A 23,411-nucleotide genomic window follows, 5' to 3' on the forward strand; every position below is an offset into this window, starting at 1 on the left:
TAGAGGGCACAGCTTACTGGCCCATGTAGGAATCGAACCTGTGACCTCGGTGTTAGGAGCTTGGTGCTCCAACCACCTGAGCCACCTGGCCAGCCCTGCGATTTGCTTTTTAAGCGAAGTTTTACGAATATTTTATTGCTTCAACAAGAGAATGAATGCCAGGGTACTTTTCTTTTTAAAAACTTATCTATTTTAACAACTAATTTGAGTCACTACTTTTATTCTTTATTGTCTTTATTTTCCAAATCTGGTGCCCAAACTTGGCAAACATCATGGAGATTTCTACATACATATACATATATACACCCATATTTAAGTTTAAAGCCTCAGTTTCTCATTAAACCTTGTGCTCAGGCTCCTGTTAAAAAGAGGTAAAATGGTGAGAAGATAAAAATCAGGGAAAACACAAATAAATCCCAATTGACAACTTCCTTGTTATGAATTAAAGCAGACATTTCAAGGCAAAATCCATCACCTTGCTAATAAAACTTCCACTAAGCTACAGCCTCAGATATTTATAAGAAAATAAATAAAACTCCCTTTACACATTTCAATGTGGTTTAATGACAAGCTAGCTAAGGAGTTAACTATCCATTCAGAAACAGTTATATTTCAGTGGTTAAAATTTCAGGTGTTAAAAACTAACTTCAAACAGGTTCATCGTTATACTCTGATGCTAAATTCTTTAGGTACTTGTTTCTAAATTACTATACAAATCCATTCAGGCTTTTAATTAAAAAAAAAACATTTACTGTTTGGTAACTAAAGAGCAGATAGGATTAGTGTACTCTAGATCGTTTGATTTTATTGTTCTCTGTAGAAGCTTTCCTCTTTTGTGATAATCCAGGCCCAGGTTCCTTATTATTTTGAAGAAATGAAACAGCTTCTGGTAGACAGTAATTTTCTACTCGAGGAGGGGTTTCCTATGAAAGGGGAAAAAAACAAACCCAACATTATTCATTTTTTCCCCAGATTTAAAACTGTTCAATGACTGGGTAACAGATTACTCTGCTTTCTGACCAGAGACATTTTAAAAGGAAAATGTATAATCATTCCTAGGTTCTTGCAAAGAAAACATCTGTCTTTCAAGGTATGCTATTAAGCACATGTCACATTTAGAGAACAGTCCCTGCTTGACAATCTCACCTGTTATTGAGCTGATAGTTTAGGCAAAGTGGGGCTAGCTAAGACCTTAATCATGGTTTTTATCTGTAAAATATGGATTAAATACAAAATATGGAAAACATGGATAAAAGTATGTGACATGCTTAATGTAAGTTTTGAAAAGTTTTACTTGACCTTTACAATAAACACATGAGAAGTATTTTTTATTTCTATTTTACAGATAAAATAAAAGTTAAATAACATACTCAGTGTTTCATAACTAGCCAGGTGGCAAAGCCAAAACTCATACACTTCTCTATTTGACTTCAAAACCCTTGTTTTTCTCAAAATCAGATTCCAACATCAAAGAAAAGGGCCTCTGACCCCCACTCCCCATAAGTATAATAAAACTTACACATAAGACCTCAGATAACCAAAGCAATCTTGAGAAAGACCCCACCACCCAACAAAACTGGAGGCATCACACGTCTTTACTTCAAACTCTATTACAAAGTTATAGCAATCAAAACAGTATGGTCCTGGCATAAAAGACAAACTAGATCACTGGAATAGAAGAGACCCAGAAATAAACCCACACATATACAATGGGGGAAAGGATAGTCTGTTCAATAAATGGTGCTGGGAAAAGTGGACAGATATATGCAAAATAACAAAAATTGGATGACTATCTTACAACATATACAAAAACTGACTCAAAAATTAAGACCTGAAACCACAAGACTCCTAGAAGAAAACATAGGTGTAAGTTTCTTAACATCAGTCTTGGCAATGATTTTTTTGGATTTGACACCAAAAGCAAAGACAATAAAAGCAAAAATAAACAAGTGAGACTAGATCAAACTAGAAAGCTTCTGCACAGCAAAGGAAACAATCAACAAAATGAAAAGGCAATGTACTGAATGGCAGAAAGTATTTGCAAATCACGTATCTGCTAAGCATCTAAATAGCCAAAACATATACAGAAATCATACAATTCAAAGCAGAAAAACCAAACTGATTAAAAAATGGGCAGAGGTTCTGAACAGACATTTTCCAAAGGAAATATACAGATGGCCAGCAAGTACATGAAAAAGTCCTCAACATCACTAATCATCAGGGAAATGCAAATCAAAACCACAGTGAGGTATCACGTTACAACTATTAGAATAGCTAGCATCAACAATACAAGAAATAGTAAGTATTGGCAAGGATGTGGAGAAGAGAGAACCCTTGTGCACTGCTGGTGGGGATGTAAACTGGTACAGCCACTGTGGAAAACAGTATGGAGTTTCCTCAAAAAATTAAAAATAGAACTACCATACGATCCAGCAATTTCACTTCTGGGTATTTATCCAAAAGAAACAAAAACACTAATTAACTTCAAAAGGTATCTGCATCCAATAGTCACTGCAGCATTATTACCAACAGCCAAGATATGGAAACAACCTGGGTGTCCATCCATGGATGAATGGATAAAGAAAATGTGATACACACAGGAATATTATTTAGCCATAAAAAAGAAGGAAATCTTGCCATTTACAACATGGATAGATCTTTAGGGCATCATCCTAATACAACAACATAGATGGATTTTGAAGGCATTGTCCTAAGTGAAATAAATCAGAGAAAGGCAAATACTGTATGATCTCATGTACATATGGAATCTAAAAAAAGAGAAAAGACCAAAACAAATGTCAAAACTCACTAGGGACAGAGAACAAATTGGTGGTTGCTGGGGGGGGAGGGGAGCCAAATGGGTGAGGGTCGTGAAGAGGTACAAACTTCCAGTTATAAAATAAGTAAGTCTTGGGGATATAAAGTACACCTTAGTGTATAGTTAATAATGCTGTGTGGTATATTTGAACATTGCTAAGACAATAAATCTTGCAAGTTCTCAACTTATCCTTTAGGCCGATCAGAAGACTCCTCTCTCACGCAAGTAAAACAATTCGAGAAGTACAAAAGGTATGAATCTAGGAAAAGGGTCTCCAATAACTGGTCAATCCAGATTTCACCCAGCCCCAAACTGACAAGACTGAACCATTTATGTGCTCAATACTTCCAATCAGCTTTTTATCACCTAATTCTAATCATGAGCAGAAAGCCTAGAATTACCAGATATCTGATAAATTCCTCTAACAAGGAAGATGAAGATCCAAACAAAGAGGCAACTTAGGGGAAGCAGAAACTATGCAGAGATAAGAAAACTTAAAAAAAAAAAAAAAAGGTATGAGGCAGCTGGATGGCTCAGCTGATTGGAGTGTGAGCTCTGAACAATAGGCTTGCTGGTTCGATTCCCACATGGGCCAGTGAGCTGCGCCCTCCACAGCTAGACTGAAGACCATGAGCTGCTGGAGGGGTGGCTGGATAGCTCAGTTGGTTAGAGCACAAGGTCTCAACAAGGTTGCCGGTTCAATTCCCGCATGGGATGGTGGGCTGCACCCCCTGCAACTAAAGATTGAAAACAATGACTGGACTTGGAGCTGAGCTGCACCCTCCATAACTAGACTGAAAGACCGCTACTTGGACTGATGGGCCCTGGAGAAACACACTGTCCCCCAAGATCCCCCAATTAAAAAAAAAAAAAAGTGAAATGCTGAATAGCTTAAAAAAAAAGGTATCACTAAATCCTCTGAGAACTAAGAGATGGTACTGCATCCTTGAAACAAAAGAATGTTAAGATAATAAAATGTATATTCAGAAAACTAAAAAAAGGTGATTATTAAAAACACGACAGCAAAATGAAGTTGATAGGTGTGGAAAATCAAACAGAACCTCTCAAAAAGTATAGTATAAACATAGGTGAGAAATAAGAAAATCCAACATCTCAATAGAAGTGTACCAGAGAGAACAGCAAGTGAAGAAGAAAAAAAATCATCATTGAAATAATTCAAGATTTCCCACAACTAAAAGATGTAAGCTACCAGACGAGAAAGGGCCCACCAGGTGTCTGGCATAATATAAATAGACCACCATATTATTTTGAAATTTCAGGAAACTGGGGATAAGGAACTTCCTACTAGTTTACAGTTACACATAAAGGATTATGATTAGGAATGGTTTTGGAATATTCGACAGCAATACTAGGATCAAGGAGACATAGCAATCAAAAGTCTAAGAGAAAATAGTTTCCAATACAGAATTTGGTGCACAGCCAAACCATCAGTAAAGTATGAGCATAGAAAAAAGAATTCTCAGAAACAGAACGTCTCAAAGAAGCTACTGTTCTCTTAAGAAGCTACTAAAAGATGACCTCCATCAAAATGAGAACAGATCAGGATATGACATGGGATTCAGAAACAGGAGATCCAACAGAGAAGAGAGATAAAGGGTAGTGCATGGAGATCCTGGTATGACAGCTGTGCACAGAAGTAGGTAACCATGCAGATAGGAGCAATGTGAGTAAAGCCATGTTGAATGCTGTCATCACCAAGATCCTTGTGGCCACCACACCTAGTTTTTAACTTGAGGTCAGAACACACTGGGGTGAATCTATCTCAAGAGTTTTATCTCAGTTTGGTGTATCTTGACCATGAAATTGCTGCTCTTCCCTCCGTAGCCTGCTGCTTCACCTCATGAAAGTGTTCTATTTTGAACTATACCCAAGGGCTAGAGATAGGCAGTGATGATCTTAAAAATACAGAACAGCTCACTTCCGCAACGTATTCCTTCAGACATCTAGTACCTGACACATATTACAACCCTGAGAAAGGCAGAGACACAACCAAAATTCAGATAGTGATTACTTTTTGGGGGAAGGAAGGAGATGCAAATGGGGAGGAGCAAAAGGGAATGCCTATGGAACTAGCAATCTTCTATTTCTTTCTTTTTTAAAAGTTTTTATTGGGGAATATTGGGGAACAATGTGTTTTTCCAGGACTCATCAGCTCCAAGTGAAGTCAAGTTTGAATGTAGTTGTGGAGGGTGTAGCTCACTGGCCCATGTGGGAGTCGAACCGGCGACCTGGGTGTTAGCACTGCACTCTAACCAACGGAGCCAACTGGCCACCAAATCTTGTATTTCTTATTCTGGGGCCCTAGATGACATTTTGCTATTTTTAACCAGTACATGTTTTATATACTTTCTTATTAAGAAAAGAAAATGAAATGAGAATGCATGTACAAACACTAAGTCCAGCAGAATACATGCAATTAATAATTACTGGATCTTGTCTTAAATGGCAGCTGTATACCTGAAATGATCAGGAATTTTTGGAGGACATGAAATTAAGTATGCCCCACTTCTTTATGCCAAAGGCTTCATGTTTATGTTTTAGGCGTTCTTTTTATTAAACCCTAAGCAACTCCTAAACATAAGCAGCAAAAATGACAAGGCAGGCAGAATTCTGGCTTCCCTTATTTCTATGCCATTCTGGTTGAAATCCTTTATAGTAAGACATTTATGTGTCATACTTTGCTGATTGCTGATGGAATTTTAGGCACTCTGGTGTCAGGAAGATTTTTCTTTGCCCATCAAATCACACAACATGGGCCAATTCTGAACATGAGTGTAGTGAGCCCTCCATATAGCAAGTGCTTGACTTACCTTAGTGTCTAACACAGGTATTTACTGTGTATCAATGCAAAAGGTCAAAAAAACTAAAGAACCCTTGGGTAAATGTTTCTCCTGGATTCCTAGAATCAATTTCTGCTTTCTTTATATTCCAACACCTAAAAGAACACTTTTAGCAGTACCTAGATTTTTATACCTAGCTCATATTAACTTCCAAGCTAAATGTTTACATATGTGTTCATTATTATAAAAAAACAATAAAAAAGGGTTAAATAGAGAACAGGAAACTAACATTCTATTAATAACAAGCCGAGGGTTTTTGCTGTGCAGCTACTTCTCTATGAATATAAGCAGATCTCTGGTAATGAGGTCAAGGACAGAATCTTACAAACCTGCATAAGATAATCAGCAATGTATTCTGTTTTCAAACAGTACACATTCTGGGCAGCAGCTTCTGCTATATTAAGTCCGGAATCATCTGGTTTCAGTTTATTAAAGTCAGAAAAGAGATGTGTGGCTTCTTTAAATAAAGATACAGAATGACCAGGTAGCACCTAATGAAAAAACAAGAAGCACCACAATCTATCAGTGTCCCAAAGTAATTCAACTGTACAACCTGTACTTAAGGATTACCATCTCACTTAAGGATTACCATTTGGTACAGAAAATCAAGAACTGATCATAGCAATCTTGGTTAGAAAATAATTATGTAAAACACTGAGTAAGCTGATTTCACTACAAACCTTTGCTCCTCCTGACTGAAGAAGGCGTTTAAATCCTGCTTCTCGGGAATGATCAACATGTAATATAACCTTCCACCCACTAAATGCACCCTACAAATGAAAAAATAGTTAGTGTTGAAATTATTTAGAAAATAAATGACAGAATAATACAGATAATATTTTATCTGTAGACATAGTTTATGTCAATGAATAATCTTATTAACCTTTACTTTTGCCGTAGTGGTAACTGTGTCTGGTCAGAATACTGTGAAACATATAGCCATGGGGTCTGACACACAATATGCCATCAATAAATACTTGAAGAATGAAGGAAAATGATTTAATGATTAGGTAACATTAAACAAAGCAACTTGACTTTTGTCTTTTCTAGTATTTTCATTTTTACAATTAGTCAAGAGTAGAGCCTAAAGCACAATTTCTTAGGTTAGATGACTCCTCCATTGTATTTCTCTTGAAAATTTTTGCATATTTGAAATATACAGAATTACTCTAAAAGAAAGAAAATCAAGGTTAACAAGGATTGGAGACAGCAGAAAACTGAGAATACAACAAAAAGATTATTTAACTTAGGCGTTCTTAATCTTTTCAAGCCATGGACTCCTTTCAGTCTGGTGAAAACTATGGACCTGTTCTCTAAATAATTAAAAAAAATAATAGCTTTATTTTGCAATTTTCATACCATATGAATAATGTATTTTAAATGTTCAAAATAAAGCATAAAGGATTACAAAGGAAACAATTTTACTAAAAATTATCAAATTATTTAAAAAATTGTGACAATAGGTGTGCTTCTATATTAATGCATTAAATCAAAACTAGTGGTGAATCAAATAACTACTGTAATTTTAAGTAGTGATGAACATAAACAGTATTTCAGGATACTTGCAATTATAATGCAAAGAAAAATACCTGACTTCTTTTGCTACTATTAATAGTGTTGTGATTTGCTGCCTAGACTTATAATTAAAGGAAATAACTTTTAATTAGATTTTAGTAAAAATAAGGATGTATTTTTTCCCCACCATCTAAAGTATACAGCTTCCCTGAATTTAATCTACAAACTCCTCTGGACCCCAAGTTAAGTACTAAATACCCCTGAAACTAGATGTTGAAAAGATTCTTTGGAAGAAATACAATATGGGTCACATTTTTCATATGAATTATTTTTAATATATATATCTAAGATTACTGTTGATCACAATTAGAAAAATTAGGAATTAACATTAAGCTCAATTTAAAATGCCCAAATTAAGCGTATTAATCAAGGAATAAAAGACAAATAGAATCATTATTTTGTCAAGCAAAGTTTCTTAAAAAAAAATCTGGAATAGTCATGACATTGAATGCCATTTATACTACCTACATAATTACATGTTAATACCTCAACAATGCCCGATTCTTGTCTTTGCTGGATTTTTTTTCTCCATCTCATTGCTGCAAGTGCGAGTCTTCGCTGCTGTACATTGATTCCAGTCAAAACATCAAGTATGGAACTACTTCCCCATTCATAGTCTTCTTCCTAGAGAATTAGTCCAACAAACTTTTGAGTTCCTACAGTATGTCCTTGAGGAATACACAATCGAATAAGAGTTAAAAACAATGCATTCACTTGTTATAAGTACAGGGAGTACTAGGTAAGCATCAGTTTATGAGTATGGAGGAAATGCAGATTAATTTGGCTTCGAATGAGAAACAAATACAGTGGTACCTTAGTTTTCGAATGTAATCCATTCCGGAAGACCGTTCGAGTTCTGAAACGTTCGAAAACCGAGGCACGGTTTCCCCACAGAAAGTAATGCAAAATGGATTAATCCGTTCCAGACCTTTAAAATCAACCCCTAAAACTGCAAATTTAGCATGAATTTTACTATCTAATGATACCATAGATCCATAAAATTTACGGTGTTCGTAAACCAAAATGTTTGTCAACGGACAAGTTTGAAAACCGAGGTTCCACTGTGTATTTGGCTTTTAATTAGAAATTTAAAAAAAAAATTGCATCCATTTCTAAGAAAATACAGATAGCTAGCTAAACCACAGCAATTGGTAATATTTAAATTATTGGGTTTTACCCACTGTAAGAAGAACTTCACAGAGGACATGGTCTCAGAGGAGCTATGTTTTAACAGCTTGGTACCTGTCTGTGGAAGAGATTCCTAAGGGATCTTGATTGAAAACTTCAAAATCTACATGATAGATACAACTGTGATGATCACTTAAGAACCAAAATAGTTCAAATAGTAAGTTTAATATTTAATGGGTTCACAGTAAAGATAAAAGCCTACAGTGAGATCATCTTAATGTTTTATAATGTTATTTCAATTAAAAAAATCCCCACATTCAAATTAAGTAAAACTGATGTAACTAGGAATCTGGGTCGATAAGCTCTAAACTTTTTTGTTTTGTTAATGTGGACCTTATACAATGAGTATAATCTAACTGGTCATATTTAGTTATTTCAGTTACATGAATGGTCAGTGTATGTGCTGGAATCAATCATTACGATGTTCACTTTTAAAGAAAAATGAACTTCTCTATTAATTTGAATACACACCGGCACGAAGCACCCAGCAGTCCTGCAGGCTTCGAGGTAGGAGCGATGAAGCACCCACTTCCCAGCTGCCACTGAGGCTAAATACTTCTCATTTCGAAGGGGATGTCCCACAACAATGTGTGTACAGTTGGGATCAAAGCACTGCTTCTCTATCACTAACCCACCTGAAGTAGAGAAAAATTGGGAGTGCTTTATCGATTCTTAACTTTTTCCTAGGAAAAATGTATCTTAACTTTGCACAGAAATTATTTATAAAATGCACCAGATAAACCAAAAAACCTTGATGACAAGATTTTACTTTACACATATTTTTTTATTAAACAGTATTTATTATGAAAATTTAAAATACGAAAGTCGATAAAATAAAATAAACCCCCATATACTGGACAACTAAGTTCTAAAATTATCTGGACAACTACATTCTAAAATTATCAAAATTTTGCCATCCTTATTTTGATCTCTCCCCCTCTTTTTACTTCACTAAATTCCAGACATCATGTTACTTTACCCCTAGGTATTTAGTATGCATCTCCGAGATACATGGAAATTTTCTTATTCAGCCACAATGCCATTATCAGATCTAAAATAATTAACAAAAATTCTTTGCTGTATCAATACTAAATCCTTTTTCAAATTTTCCTGTTTGTCTGCATTTGGCTTGTTACAATTAAGATATTTTAAAAACCCATACAAATAAGGGCCACATACTGCACTTGGTTGTCATTTTTCTTAGGTCTCTCTCAACTACCTTAGCAATTTTCAAGTACTGAGTATGGGTAACCAGAGAGATTGAAGTAAAAAAGGGGCATCCACAGACTAAAAGTAGAAGAAAAGTTTCTGTGGGTGGAAATAAGGTCAGCCGACCAACAGAGAAGCCTGGGAAGAAAACACACATACTAAGTAAACAGAGACAAAGCAGCGGGTGGGAGCTGAAACCTCTTCTCGGATTTAAATGTATGAAGTCTGACTTTGAGGAAAAAAGAAGGTGTACATAAATATAAGCTGATGTGAAGCAGAGTTGTATCAAGGACTTTCTAAGCCTTTAACAGGACATTTGAATTCCTGCTTTAGAGATGACGCTAATAATAATAGCAGCACGTATTATATAAAGCGAGGGACTGGTGAAAGTGCTCAAGATTAACTAATCCTCACAACTTCATGAAGGTAAATTACTATTATCTGCAATTTACACGAGGACACAGAGTAAGTCAGCCAGGATCACAGAGGTGACAAAAGAACAAAGTAAAAATTCCATATTAATGTAATAGCAACATCTAATTCTATATAATAAATTTATTCTGTGACCCAGATAACATAATAGGCTGATTTACGTCTATCAGTTCATTTACAAAGTGAAGGGCCTTTTTGCGTTCTATAATCAAAAACCCTCTAGTCACAGACTCCCAATTCCAGCACAGTCTATACGTAAGTGCCCCTGTTCTCTGTCCTTTTTCAGACAATTCTCTGCTAATTGCTACTACTGTTGCCCAGAGTTTGCAGAGATGGAACCATCTAAGGAGACACTTGAGTGTTCCATTTTGGTGAGCTCTGGGTAAAGAGTAGGAATTCTGACTTATAATTCCATCTAATTTATTAGGCAACTGGGAAACAAAATGTTCTACCTGAATAAAGTTTCCAAGAAACACAGCTTCTCAAGTGTACAACTGTATGTGACAGAAATCTTAAAAAAAACAAAACATATTCATGGTTCTCCATATCCTTAAATGGACAGCAGTAAATAACATTTAATCTTCTCTTGATGACCTAGTGCCACTATTAAAATCAGCCATTATTTCTTAATGTTTTCTCTATGTCAAGCTGTCAGATTAAGTTCTCTTGCTATAATTTTCCTAACCCTATAAAGCTGCTTTGTCCAATATAGCCACTAGCCACATGTGGCTCTCAAACACCCGAGTACAGCTATTCCAAATTTGAAAGGTGCAGTAAGTGACAAATATACCCCAGATTTCAAATACATAATACGAAGAAAAGGCAAAACATCTCACTGATGTTTTATATTGATTACATGTTGAATATAATATTTTGCATACACTACCGTGTTTCCCGGAAAATAAGACCTAGCCAGACAATCAGCTCTAAAGCGTTTTTTGGAGCAAAAATTAATATAAGACCGGGTCTTATATATTATATATATGTAAAGTAAAATAAGACTAGGTTATATGATAATTATATCATCCCAGTCTTACGGGAAAATAAGAGCGAGTCTTATATTAATTTTTGCTCCAAAAGTCACATTAGAGCTGATTGTCCTGGTCTTATTTTCAGGGAAACACAGTACTAGGCTGAATAAAATATGTTTAAAGTTAGTATCACCTGTTTCTTTTTACTTTTCATAATGTGGCTACTAGAATGTTTAAAATTACACGTGTGGCTCATGTTCTATTTCTACTGGAGAGTGGTGCTATACAGCACCAGGTGCCCTTTCTAGTATGCTGCTTCTAGAATGAAGTCTGATTGAAAACTCCACAACTAGTGGAATAACAACAATGTTACATGAGGAGGAGCTCCTCTCTGGATATTACCAAACCTTCAACTTCATTAAAATGTGGTTTTACTTATACTGTAAGTCTACAATTTCATTGATTTGGTCCAAGGTTTCATCAATGAACAAATGTTCAAAGCCAAGTACAAAAGATTCTTTAACTTTAATGGTTGGTTTCAATTTAAATCTTTCAATCCTATGACCCAGTGACTTTAGATTTAGATTAGAACTTTAAAAATTCTTATGCTGACTCATTGTATAGTCTTAGACAAGTTACCCATCTTTTTTGTTTCAATTTCTATGCCTTACAAATGATATCAACTACATTTGACTTCCAAATAAGGTTACTATATGGGACATTTTTGACTAAAGTAAAATAAAATACTTGTACCTAGTTTTTCAATCAGATGATAATAATCAATACGTTCTTGAGGATTCAGAGACGACAACTGAAATATGTATTGTTTTTTTAAGTCTTCATGAGTCTCCTCTATTGTTATAATCTGGAATGGAAGAATTTTATTTTAGAAAAAATTAACATTAAGGAAAGTTATTAGGTATATAGTTCTTTTACAGTAACATTTTACTTATTTAATCTTCTGAGTTATCAAATATGGAAATAATACAATGCAAAGAAATGCAGTTTTCTACATTTGATGAACCCCTGATATTGACATCAACAAATTCTGGATGCAGCACAACAGGAATATCCCAAAACCATTACACCCCACTAAAGATAAACAAACCTTTTCTCTAGGGTGTGGAGCCACAGGTGGGTTAGCTAAGGGGAAGGCAATACTGGGGGCCTGCGGCGTAGGGATCAGGTGGCTGTCTTTTATTGGAGTTTCCAGTTCTTCAGAGATCGGGTGTTTTGGGGCTTCAGTCACATGCGCGGTCCCAGCATCACAGACAGCTGAGGGCAATAAAATGCTGCAGTGTGATAGTATCCAAACATGACTAAGAACAAATTCTGGGCAATATGCTCATCTGTCTTAACCAAGATGAAATTAAATGCAAATTCTAAAATGTAAAAACTACATGCAAAAGAAATAGCCAATTTCTAGAGCTTATACATAAATGCAATTAATTAACATTAAAAGGGCAATTGGTGTTATCTGTGGTCTTCTCCCACCCTTTCTTGAAATAACCAAAGCTCATCAGTAAAATGTATCAAAATTTGTAAAATGAAAAGCAATATGCCACTTGGAGAAAATAACAGACAGAGATAGTGCAAAGAAATAATCATGTGATGTGAAGGGGGAGACGACAGATGACCAAAAATGAGAGATATTAAACATTTTGTTTTTAGGGTAAAGCCCAAGGAAGAAAAAAATAGGGGACTTGAGAAAGGAATGCATACAAATCCAAAGAACAAGTATGTAGGTGTGTGCTAGGTAGAATTTAGAAGATTTAAATAAAAATATGATGATTGTGAAAAAAAAAAAAGGACAAAAAGGACTAGAATGAAAGAAATAATAATGGTGAATATCATGTCTGGAAAAAAAGGCATGATCCTAAATTTCCAAATTTAAAAATCAAAATATATTTTTCAATTTACTGATGATACATTACCTCAACTTACAATTATTTTTCTGAGTCTTCAGTTTAAACCCAAATCAGAAATATCTAGTAAGTTTTTTGTTTGCATGTGTAATTCAGAGAACCACAGTGTGCTTAGCTGTTATTTTAAAGAGGTCAACATGTACTTCATATAAACAAGTAAACAGATTTCTTTCTCATTACCCTGTTCAGCAATTTCTGCATCATGTAAAGGCTCCTGGAAAGGAGAATCCTCCAATTTTTTATAGTCAACCTGAAGTTCAGAGTATTGTGTGGGACAACTAGGCCACTGCAAATTGCTGGCAAGCCTTGCTCTCTCCTCTCTGGCTGTAGGGTCATCCCAAATGATCTGTTCATTTTGGGAGGGCTCTGTGTTGATATCAGGTACTGTTTGACGAGATTGCCTAAGGAATAAAAGGGACAATTTTAATAAACAGATAGCCATAACAAAATTCATACATTCCTTAAATTAGACTGTATATTCGTAAAGCATGTTTTTGTTTCTTTTTTAAAACTTTAAGTGTGTTTTTCCAGGACTCATCTGCTCCAAGTCAAGTAGTTGTTTCAATCTAGATGTGGAGGATACAGCTCACAGTGGCCCATGTGGGAATCGAACTGGCAATCTTGTTAAGAGCACCGTTCTCTAACCAACTGGGCTGACTGGCCGCCCTGTAAAGCATGTTTTGTGGTATAATTGTAACAATTCCACTGGAGAGTAAATAGAATTCCAGTTATTTTCTTTCAATGTATATACTGAGTCTTTCAGTGTGTGTATGTATATAATGTTAGTAAAAGTAATTTACCCAAACTGATGATACCACCTAAGAGTTCATTTGCCTCAAAAACAAGGAAGACAGTCTTTTATTCTTAGAGTATTTACTCAGACTTGGCACAAGATTTAGGCTCTCCATTATGATAAAACATGACCTGAGGTATATTAACAAAAGCCACTTTTACTCAGTACTCGGATAGAATTAGCCTCATTAAATATACAGTTAGCATAAGATAAATCCATAGCTCAATTAATCAATTCAAGATGTAAGTCCATGATGCTTATCATATTAGAGATTTTTCTATCAGGAAAAAAATGAAGTAATGTTACCAAACTTAAATCACATCACACTAAGATCTGTACTCACCTTTCCTGAAAGATAAATTTGTAGACAATATAAAATGCATGTAGTTCCAGTAAGAAATAACTGTTTAAATCACATCTCACTGGTTGGTATGGAAAAAACCTCCATGTCTGTTTCCTGCCCCCAATTAAGAATTCTAAAACTGCTTGGAACCAGGGAGGGAAGACGGAAAAGAAAGGAAATATTTGAATGTAACATATATAGTTTGGGCTAAGTAATTAGGTCCAGTAGTATAAATCTTTTACTGTTTGATATTCTAAACTTGTACTTTACTAATTTAAAAAAAGGGTAGAGTCAGCGGATGGCTCAGTTGGTTAGAGTGCGAGCTCTTAGCAACAGGATTGCTGGTTCGATTCCCACATGGGCCAGTGGGAATTCGATTCCCACCCTCCACAACTAGAAGACAACGAGCTGCTGGTGAGCTGGTGGAGGGGTGGCTGGATGGCTCAGTTGGTTAGAGAGCAAGTTCTGAACAAGGTTGTCGGTTTAATTGCGGCATGGGATGGTGGGCTGCGCCCCCTGCAACTAAGACTGAAAATGGCAACTGGACTTGGAGCTGAGCTGCACCCTCCACACCTAGATTGAAGGACAACGACTTGACTTGGAGCTGATGGGCGCTGGAGAAACACACTGTTCCCCAACAAAAAAAATTGAAAAAAAAAAAAGGCAAAATTAGGCGTAACTCTCATAGAACTGAGTCATCAGGTACCTATAGAAGGAGCTACCTTTCCAAGTCATCTAGTTACTCCTTTCTGCCACCACGATGAGTGACAGGTTTGTACCTCAGTGCCTCTAGGACTCTACTTCTCCCACTGCGGGCAGAACGAGTGCTGTCAGGTGTTGAAGAAGCACTGTTACAACCACTTCTTGAAAGGGAGGTCCTCTGCCCTTGCGGTTTCACTATTGATGTTGCAGACATTATCTCCTGCAGCTGCTTTTGGAAATTCTCTCTCATCTCCAAGGTCTGTGTCAGAACTTGAAACAAACACAAATATACCAATCAAGGTACACTTCTCTTTTTTATCACCTCTCATTCACATTAACTATTTTGTCTAACACACATTAACTTGACATTTATTGAGTATATATAGGTTATAACGTACTAAGAGTATGACTGTTGTAGAACATAAAGGCCACCCTTACCATGAGGATTGTATATGAAATAATCAGGAAGCCCTTTGAAGACACTTTGCTAAGACTTGCAGTAACAATCTCTCTTGTAGAACTCCCTGCCTGCTTCTGACCCTCTCTCGTGTTACGTACTATACTCTGAGGTGCATTTATGTATGTGATTTTCTTCTATAGTCCTTGAAAACACAGACTACAATATATTTATCTTTGGGCTGCTTATACACTAAACACTGAAATAGGCACTAAATATTTTTGGGACGTACAAAGTGGGACTAACTAAACAGGTATGTTATAGGGAAAGCTTTCATAGGGTAGGATGAGTAAGGAAAACAGAAAATATTAATCCATTAAAAAAAGCACACCTAGAGAGAGAGGTTATTCACTGCAGCACTCTTTATAATAGCAAGAAATTAGAAATAACCTAGATGCCCATCAATAAGGGACTGGATAAATACAGTGGACCATTCATATGAGTATTAAATAGTTGCCAAAAAAAAAAAGAGAGAGAGAAAAAGACTGAAGACGCTCCTTATGCACCAATATGAAACATTCTACAACTTGAACTGTTAAAAATATCAAAGTATAAAATAGCATATATAGTGGTCCACCATTTATATATTTTTTAAAATGTGGGGAAGGAGAGAATATATATATTTCTGATTGTGTATGCATAAAACAGCTCTAGAAAAAAACAACATTGAAAGGATAGGAGAAACTCTCCACACTTCCTTCTGTACCTCTAAAACCACGTGAATATGTTAAAATATATTGTACATCTAACTTTTTGAATATTACTGAAAACTGAACCAAAAAATTTTTGAAATCACTAACTTCACCTATCTTTAATAAAACAGGGCTGTATCACACTAACTCTGTAAAATACCTAGTTCTACAAATTTTACACTTAAATCACTTAAAGCTTTACAAATCATTACTTAATGACTGGCATGGGACCTCAACTCAATCCGAAAATATATGCTTTACTTGTATTTAGCATCACAGAAAATAACTTAATTTTTCCATTTGATGCAAAGAAATTGTCCTGCATGAAAAAAGATATAGTTATAATTTCTTTTATAATTTAAAATATTTTACCTCCTTTAGAGTCCTTCCTTCCATTTGCATTTGATGTTGCTAATTCTGTATTACCGGTGGTCATATTATCTATATCATTTTCTTCTATCGGCAAATGATCTGGCTATTGAAGGAGAAAAATTATAATTTCTCAAACCAAGCCATCGTATAAGGTTTCGCAGCAATTTATGATTATACATTCAGCTCAAGGAAGGGGTAAATGTATCATCCATATTATCTACCTTATCATCCTTTGTTGCATCAGCTGAGAGCAGTCGACTATTACAGAGTCTGCCATCTTGTACTGCACTGATATCCAAGCTCATTTTGGGATTATAAGTATGTGGATAAAGAGATTCAGGAAGATGTTTGTACTCTTGGGCACACTGCAATACAATGGTGTGCTTTAAAACAGGACTGAAAAAATCTTAGTGAATAAATGATGTTAAGTTGGATAAGGATAACCATTACATTACATTCTAAAATGATAAAAATTCACAAAATTAAAGTTTTAAAAAGTAGCTGACACTGAAAAATTCTATTGTAAAAAGGACGATTAAACTGTCCTCACTTTTTAATGTCATGTCCATTCAAATATAAAATCTAATTCTATTTCTATACTTTGCCAAGGTATCAGCCACACTCCAGGGAATACCAGGAATGGAAGGGGAAGGGGAAAGAAAATAAAAGGAAAAGAACAGTTCTAAACTGTATTGTTTTGCTAAATTAATTCTCAATTTATAAAATTTTCTTTCACATCATTTTTAATTAGTGAACAGAATCAGACTCAGAGAGAGTACCCATTAAAGACTTGTTAAATATTTAAGGAATAAAGATCTTAAGTTTTTAATGCCAAAGAAATGAGGTATGCAGTTAACTAAGGTTATCCAATTTGTTTATGTACAGTGAAATTGGTTTATGCCTAGAAATAATGTTTGTATACATTTTCATTTAACAGAGAGGGGAGGAAAAAAATATTGCTTACTTCTAAAAGCCAGTGCTCTGAAACAATGTGAATTCCTCTTTCTTTTACAGATTTATACTCTCGATTAGTGTCATTCTGTCGTCCTTGATAGATGAAATGAGTCACTGTTTCATCAAAACTCCACCTGAAACAACCAAATACACAAAGCCAAATAACTACGAGAAATATCTACATTAGTTTCAGATGATCATTACTATCTATGAGTAGAATATTCTGACCATCACAAAACCTTAAGAACTACAGTTAGCAAGAATATTAAAGGACAGTCTCCCTTTTTTTGGCCGAATTTTAATACATATATTTCTGGGTATATATATAGGCAGAGAGATATATGGAAGGATAGTCTTTAAAATGTTACTTTCTGCTTTATACTTTACTGAAGTCTTTCAACTTTTTCTCTTATAATGAATATAACTTCATAGTAATAAAGTATTTTCAAATCAATTAAATAATAAAGCATGCACTCTGTCCTCCAGGTGTTGGCAGTCACTATTCATTGTATTTGCTCTACATCACATAATAGACTATGTGCTTTACACATTATCTTATCCATTCCTCAGAACAATCATACAACACTGGTATTATGTTCATTTTACAGATAAGAAAACTGAAGGACATGATTATATAACATGTTCAAGGGTATTCAGTGAATAATTGGCTCAGCCAGGTTCCACTTCAAAACCTGTACTCTTAATTATGTTATGCTATGATCTGCTGATTCTTTCTACATAATATTCTCCTGACCTAGGAAAATAATCTAAAAAATGTAAAATACACCATCCTTCAAAATATCAAGTAAAACCCAAAGAGAAGGTAAAACTGATATTTCTAAATATAATCACCAAAATAAGTAAGTTCTCTTTATGGATACTTAATATACTTTTCATTTCCTAAATAAGAAATATCTGAACTTTTTAAATAGCCATGTTGAACAATGTAAGAAGGAATGTTTCTTCCTAAATTATATTACAAACATCTCTATTCCCTATAGCCCATATATCCTTAAAAATAATAGTAAAAAACACCTCGCCTAATTTAGTTGTTAGTCTTTCCAATATTCTTTGTATTTCTGCTGTAAGGTAAAACCATACACACTTAAATTAAGATAATTCAGAAATATAGAGGAGTATTTTTGCCTGAATCATCTTGGTTTACTATACACTATAATAATATGGATAAACTATGAGTTTTAGTCCTCAGAGGTCCTTCAAGGACAGACTGTCAACGACTATAGATGGTTTAGATCAGGGTTAGCAATTTTTTTTTCTTGAAAGGCCAGATGATAAGTATTTTAGGCTTTGTAGGGCAAATAATCTTTCACAACTAATCAACTCTTGCCTTGTATGAAAACAGCCACAGATAATATAGAAATAGGCATGGCTGTGTTCCAATAAAACTTTATTTACAAAATCAGATGGCTGGCCTGCCCAATCCCTGGTCTAGCTCAGTGCTTTCAGCAAAATTGTTACTTTACTTCAGGAGCTATTTTGGAAATTTGTGGGGGTGATTTTCGTTGTTACAATAATGTGTTTGTATGTTGGGGGGCTGGTTACTAGCAGTTAGTAAAGTCTACAGATGCCTGAAATGTTGGGGAATAGCCATGCATAGTTATCCCATATCCTACATAATCTTCTAATGTTCCGACAGAAATGCACATAAGTAAAAAAAAATTGTTCATTCAGTTGACCCTTGAACAACTTATACGTGGAATTTTTTTATTACATACACTGCTGTAAATGTAGTTTCTCTTATGATTTTCTTAATAACATTTTATTTCCTCTAGTTTACTCTAAGAATACTTTCAGTCAACAGTAGGCTACTAGTAAAGTTTTGGGGGAGCCGAAGTTATATGGGGACTTTTCTGCCTGCAGGAGGGGGTGTTGGTGCTCCTAACCCCTACACTATTCAAGGGTCAACTGTAATTTAATGAGTCTAGAACCTGTTTTACATATAAACACAAGTTATTTTTTTGCAGTTTTGATATACACTAATATACCAGACATGCAACTACTGAGTAATTGATGGAAGACTGTATGTAGTACTTTCCTTAACTGGGAACTTTGCCTAATCGTGAACAACTCTTGATAAAGTCCTATTATGAGAATTAATGTTGCTCATGGTATGAGTCTCCATATCTGTTTCAGCCTCATGGCTGTTAGCACTTGAGGTGATTTGACACGTGCATGCCACCATACGAATACTCCCTTTTCTTCTAAGGGTATAAGGCACAACCATTTACACACTAACCATATACATACTATTATTCGTTATGTGCCTTACACTGACTTTTTTTTTTAATTATAAAAAATATGTGTAATCAAAAGGGGATGCTGCATCTAGTGTGTTGAGAAGATTTGGTCTAGATGTTTAACTGTCGGAAGGGCGGGAGACAGTATCAGTGGACTCTTCGGGATGTTCTTCTGGTCCTAGCTTATGGAAAGGAATATCTGGGACATCTGCAATTCAGAAATAATTATCCTATGAATACATAACTATTGTCACCTCTATTCCCTCTCATCCATCACCAAGTCTGAGCAATCCATTTCAGGAATAGATTTAATGCAAACTTCAATGTAATTGACCAATTAAAACCTATTTAGGAATTTTAGCAGTGTATTCTTTTTTCATACTAAGAGGATTTAAATCTTATATAAACACAAATCCTATATACTGCTTTTAAGTCTTATATGATGTCCACAAACAGGAATATCGAAGGATGCATTCATAGTGCTATTGTGAGAAAGAAATGAGATAATGGTTGGCTCATACTAAGTTCTCAGCAACTGGTAACAGATAATATAAATATAATAGGTAACTGTAAGAGATAGTATATAATACATAGTAGATAATACAAATAATAGTTATAATAAGAAAGCTTCACTACCCTACAATAGATCATTAAACAACTAAGATGCTTATAACTATGACAGGTACATTTTATATTCTCCTTATCTATTTTCATTACCATATAGAAAGCTAATTGAAATAAGACTCACCAAAGGAAAAGCTGAAACTAATCATATTCCTCAAACTGCTTGTTACTTGTAAGACCAATCATTATGCTATCCACGAATGGCTGAATACATGTGATCAAGAAAGCCCGCATGGCAGACAGTGGAGGAGTACAGCCAACTCAGGATGGGCTGGAATAGGCAAGGGTCTCGCATTCCCTGACACTGATGCCCTGTGTGCTTGAGACCTCTGTCTAGCTTGGCTGTCAGATTGAGGGCAGATGTGCTAATCTATGTCTCCAAAGTAGTAAAAATGATAGAAATTATTATAAAACATGCTCCAGAGACCATTTTAACTCAGGAGTATTGCTAGAGTACTTAGTCCTACTCACAGAAGGGCTCTAATCTGAAAATCACTAAGATAAAAGTATACTTAATCTCAGACCTAGATGTCCAGGTTTCTAGAATACTGACCAGCACAAAATAGGTTGTCAAATATTTGTTGAACATACCCTAAGAATATACATATAAAAGTGAACTAATATGGGAGAGGGTATTGTAACAGGATGTGGTAAATTAAAAATTGGAGAGATATTGTAGATAATACGACACACTAAGGCAAAATAAATGTTTCTTTGTAAATGCTCACAACTTCAGGTTTTCCTATAAACTTAGGCCATATCACCACCAAATAGAAAGATGTGCCAACTACCTGTAATCTGCTCCTAGAGAGGCTGCAATCCCATTTAGTTCACTCTGCTTCTTACTGAGTTTTTTACTAACACATACCACTACCTTGTGAAGTGGCTTTGGAGCTTCTTCCTGTCCGTGGAAAAGAAAAGAAACAGATCAACTATGATTGTTTGAAATGTTAGTCATCTAAAACTTCCTTTTAATAAGTGATCTAATTCTACCTTCTCTGACTGGGCATCCTTCAGTTGAGGGCTGGCAGAAAGAGCAACGGCATCGCGAGAGCTATTGGCCAAAGCGAGTTTCAAATTTCTGACGATGACTTCCGAGAGTGGTGTACTCAGTTTCCTTTTCTTTTGGCCGAGACCTCCTGGAGTTTCCAAGGCTGCCAGTGCATCCTATGCGGATGGAGGGGGAGAGTGAAAGAGACAGAATGAGAGGTAGGAAGGAAAAAGAAGAATAGTGGAGAAAAAGAGAGAAGGAAAGAGAAAAAGGAGAGGGAAAGAGAGAAGGGGGGATAACCCTCACAATTAATTGGATTACAGCTTTAACTTCTTGTTTTTCTCTAAACAACAATGGCATCTGTGTCTATATACTACAAAAAAAAAAAAAAATACCGTCCAGCACATTAAGAGACTGACAAGCTTACATTTTCAGCAGTGCTTACCACATTTGCCTCAATCTTAGAGTTTAAGTTGTAATTAAAAGACAACCAAAAATGAAACAAGCAGACAAAACACAGAAACAAATAAAACAGGAACTATATAAGGTTAAGAAATCAGAAAGAGCCAAGAATTGTGAATAATCTTCAAAAGTACAAAATATGTTCCTGTTCCCAAGCTACCCACAGGTCCAGGGGCTTGTTCATCTTGCCTAGTATCCTATGTGTATAGCAGAATGTATTTAACCAGCGTTCAACTGAATATTTAAATTAACAATCTTTTGCCAGTATAATGATGCAACGAATAACTTTGTACACATACCATTTTGCACATGCAAGAGTAAAGGGAACCATTTAAGCAAAATGTATTTTAAGCAAAAAACCATGCAAGAGTAAAGGGAACCATTTAAGCAAAAAAACACTGACATTCTCCTGAGTAAAGCATTCAAATGTTTCCCAATATGCTTGACAGCACAGTGGGTAATCAAATTTTTCTCTTGCCCATCTGACAGGTTAAATAAACATATCTGTATGCTTTAATTTTCTACCCTCTTATACAGAATGAGATTAAACATCTTTATGCATGTGTACCGTTTCTATTTAACTTTTTGTGATAGCTCTCTCTTCCTACTCTTTGCCCAGTTTTCCACTGTTATATCAGTATTTTTAAATATTCATTTGTGTGAATTGTTTTATGAATTTATGAGTATAAATACATACATATGTATATATATACATGTGTATGTGTGTGTGTGTATAACCTACTGTGATATACACAAACTTGTTCCCAATTTGTAGTTTGTCAAACTTTTGCCATGGAGAATATTTTTTAAACGAATACTTTTATAAAATCTGCATAGTTGAATATGGAGAATTTTTTATTACTGTCAAATGCATACAAATTTTTCTTTTCAGCTACATGTTGTAGTTAGAAAGACCTTCCTCATGCTGGGATTATTTAAAAACAAACTTTCTCGTGGCCTGTTCTAGAATTTTTTTAAACGATTTTTAGTAAAATATAGCTAACATACAATATTATATTAGTTTCAGATGTATACAATCATTATTCAACATTTATATACCTAAGAAAGTGATCACTGTAAGTCCAACAACCATCTGACACCGTACCACGCTATCACAATATTATTGACTATACTCCCCATGCTGTACATTACATCCCCATGACTTATTTGTCTTATATCTGGAAATTTGGATTACAGCTTTAATTTATATTCCTTAATTTTTCAATTACAGTTGACATTTGGTATTATTTTGTATTAATTTCAGGTGTACAGCATAGTGGTTAGACATTTATATAAGAAGCGATCCCCCCAACTAGTACTCACCCGGCACTATACATAGTTATTACTATATTATTGACTATATTCCCTCTGCTTTACTTTATAACCCTGTGACTATTTTGTAACTACTAATTTCTACTTCTTAATGCCTTCATCTTTTTCACCCTGCCCTCCAACTCCCTCCCATCTATCACCCCCAAAAAATCTAGTACCCATCTGACACCATACCTAGTTATTACAATATTACTGACTCTATCCCTACACTATACTCTACATCCCCATGACTACTGTGTAACCAATTCGTACTTCTTAATCCCTTCCCTTTTTTCACCCATTTCCAACTCCCCACCCATCTGGCAACCGTCAAAATGTTCTCTGTATCTGAGTTTATTTTGTTCTTTAGATTCCACTTATAAGTGAAAACACATTTCATCTGTCTTTCACTGTCTGATATACTCCACTCAGCACAACACCCTCCAGGTCTATCCATGCTGCCCCAGATGGCA

At 35.2% G+C, this 23,411-nt stretch overlaps 1 protein-coding gene across 3 annotated transcripts in view; it reads right to left on the reverse strand.

Annotated features, from left to right (window-relative positions):
• Positions 1–203: 203 nt before the first annotated feature.
• Positions 204–23,411, reverse strand: part of TOPBP1 (DNA topoisomerase II binding protein 1) — a 49,592-nt gene continuing 26,384 nt past the window's right edge. For 2 of the 3 annotated variants that reach the window (XM_033132406.1, XM_033132407.1), the window contains exons 15-28: positions 21,168–21,341; positions 20,966–21,075; positions 17,303–17,426; positions 16,560–16,703; positions 16,339–16,441; positions 14,895–15,087; positions 13,160–13,380; positions 12,163–12,329; positions 11,808–11,919; positions 8,914–9,077; positions 7,741–7,878; positions 6,360–6,449; positions 6,009–6,170; positions 204–923 (exon numbers count right to left, since the gene is read on the reverse strand). In XM_033132406.1, coding sequence (XP_032988297.1) covers positions 780–923; positions 6,009–6,170; positions 6,360–6,449; positions 7,741–7,878; positions 8,914–9,077; positions 11,808–11,919; positions 12,163–12,329; positions 13,160–13,380; positions 14,895–15,087; positions 16,339–16,441; positions 16,560–16,703; positions 17,303–17,426; positions 20,966–21,075; positions 21,168–21,341 — 2,046 coding nt within the window. In that variant the 3' untranslated portion in view covers positions 204–779. Of the gene's footprint in view, positions 924–6,008; positions 6,171–6,359; positions 6,450–7,740; positions 7,879–8,191; positions 8,501–8,913; positions 9,078–11,807; positions 11,920–12,162; positions 12,330–13,159; positions 13,381–14,894; positions 15,088–16,338; positions 16,442–16,559; positions 16,704–17,302; positions 17,427–20,965; positions 21,076–21,167; positions 21,342–23,411 lie in introns of those variants that run through there. The other variant, XM_033132408.1, reaches the window with a different exon arrangement.

This window comes from Rhinolophus ferrumequinum, chromosome 17, assembly GCF_004115265.2.
Source record: "Rhinolophus ferrumequinum isolate MPI-CBG mRhiFer1 chromosome 17, mRhiFer1_v1.p, whole genome shotgun sequence".
NCBI lineage: Eukaryota > Metazoa > Chordata > Mammalia > Chiroptera > Rhinolophidae > Rhinolophus > Rhinolophus ferrumequinum.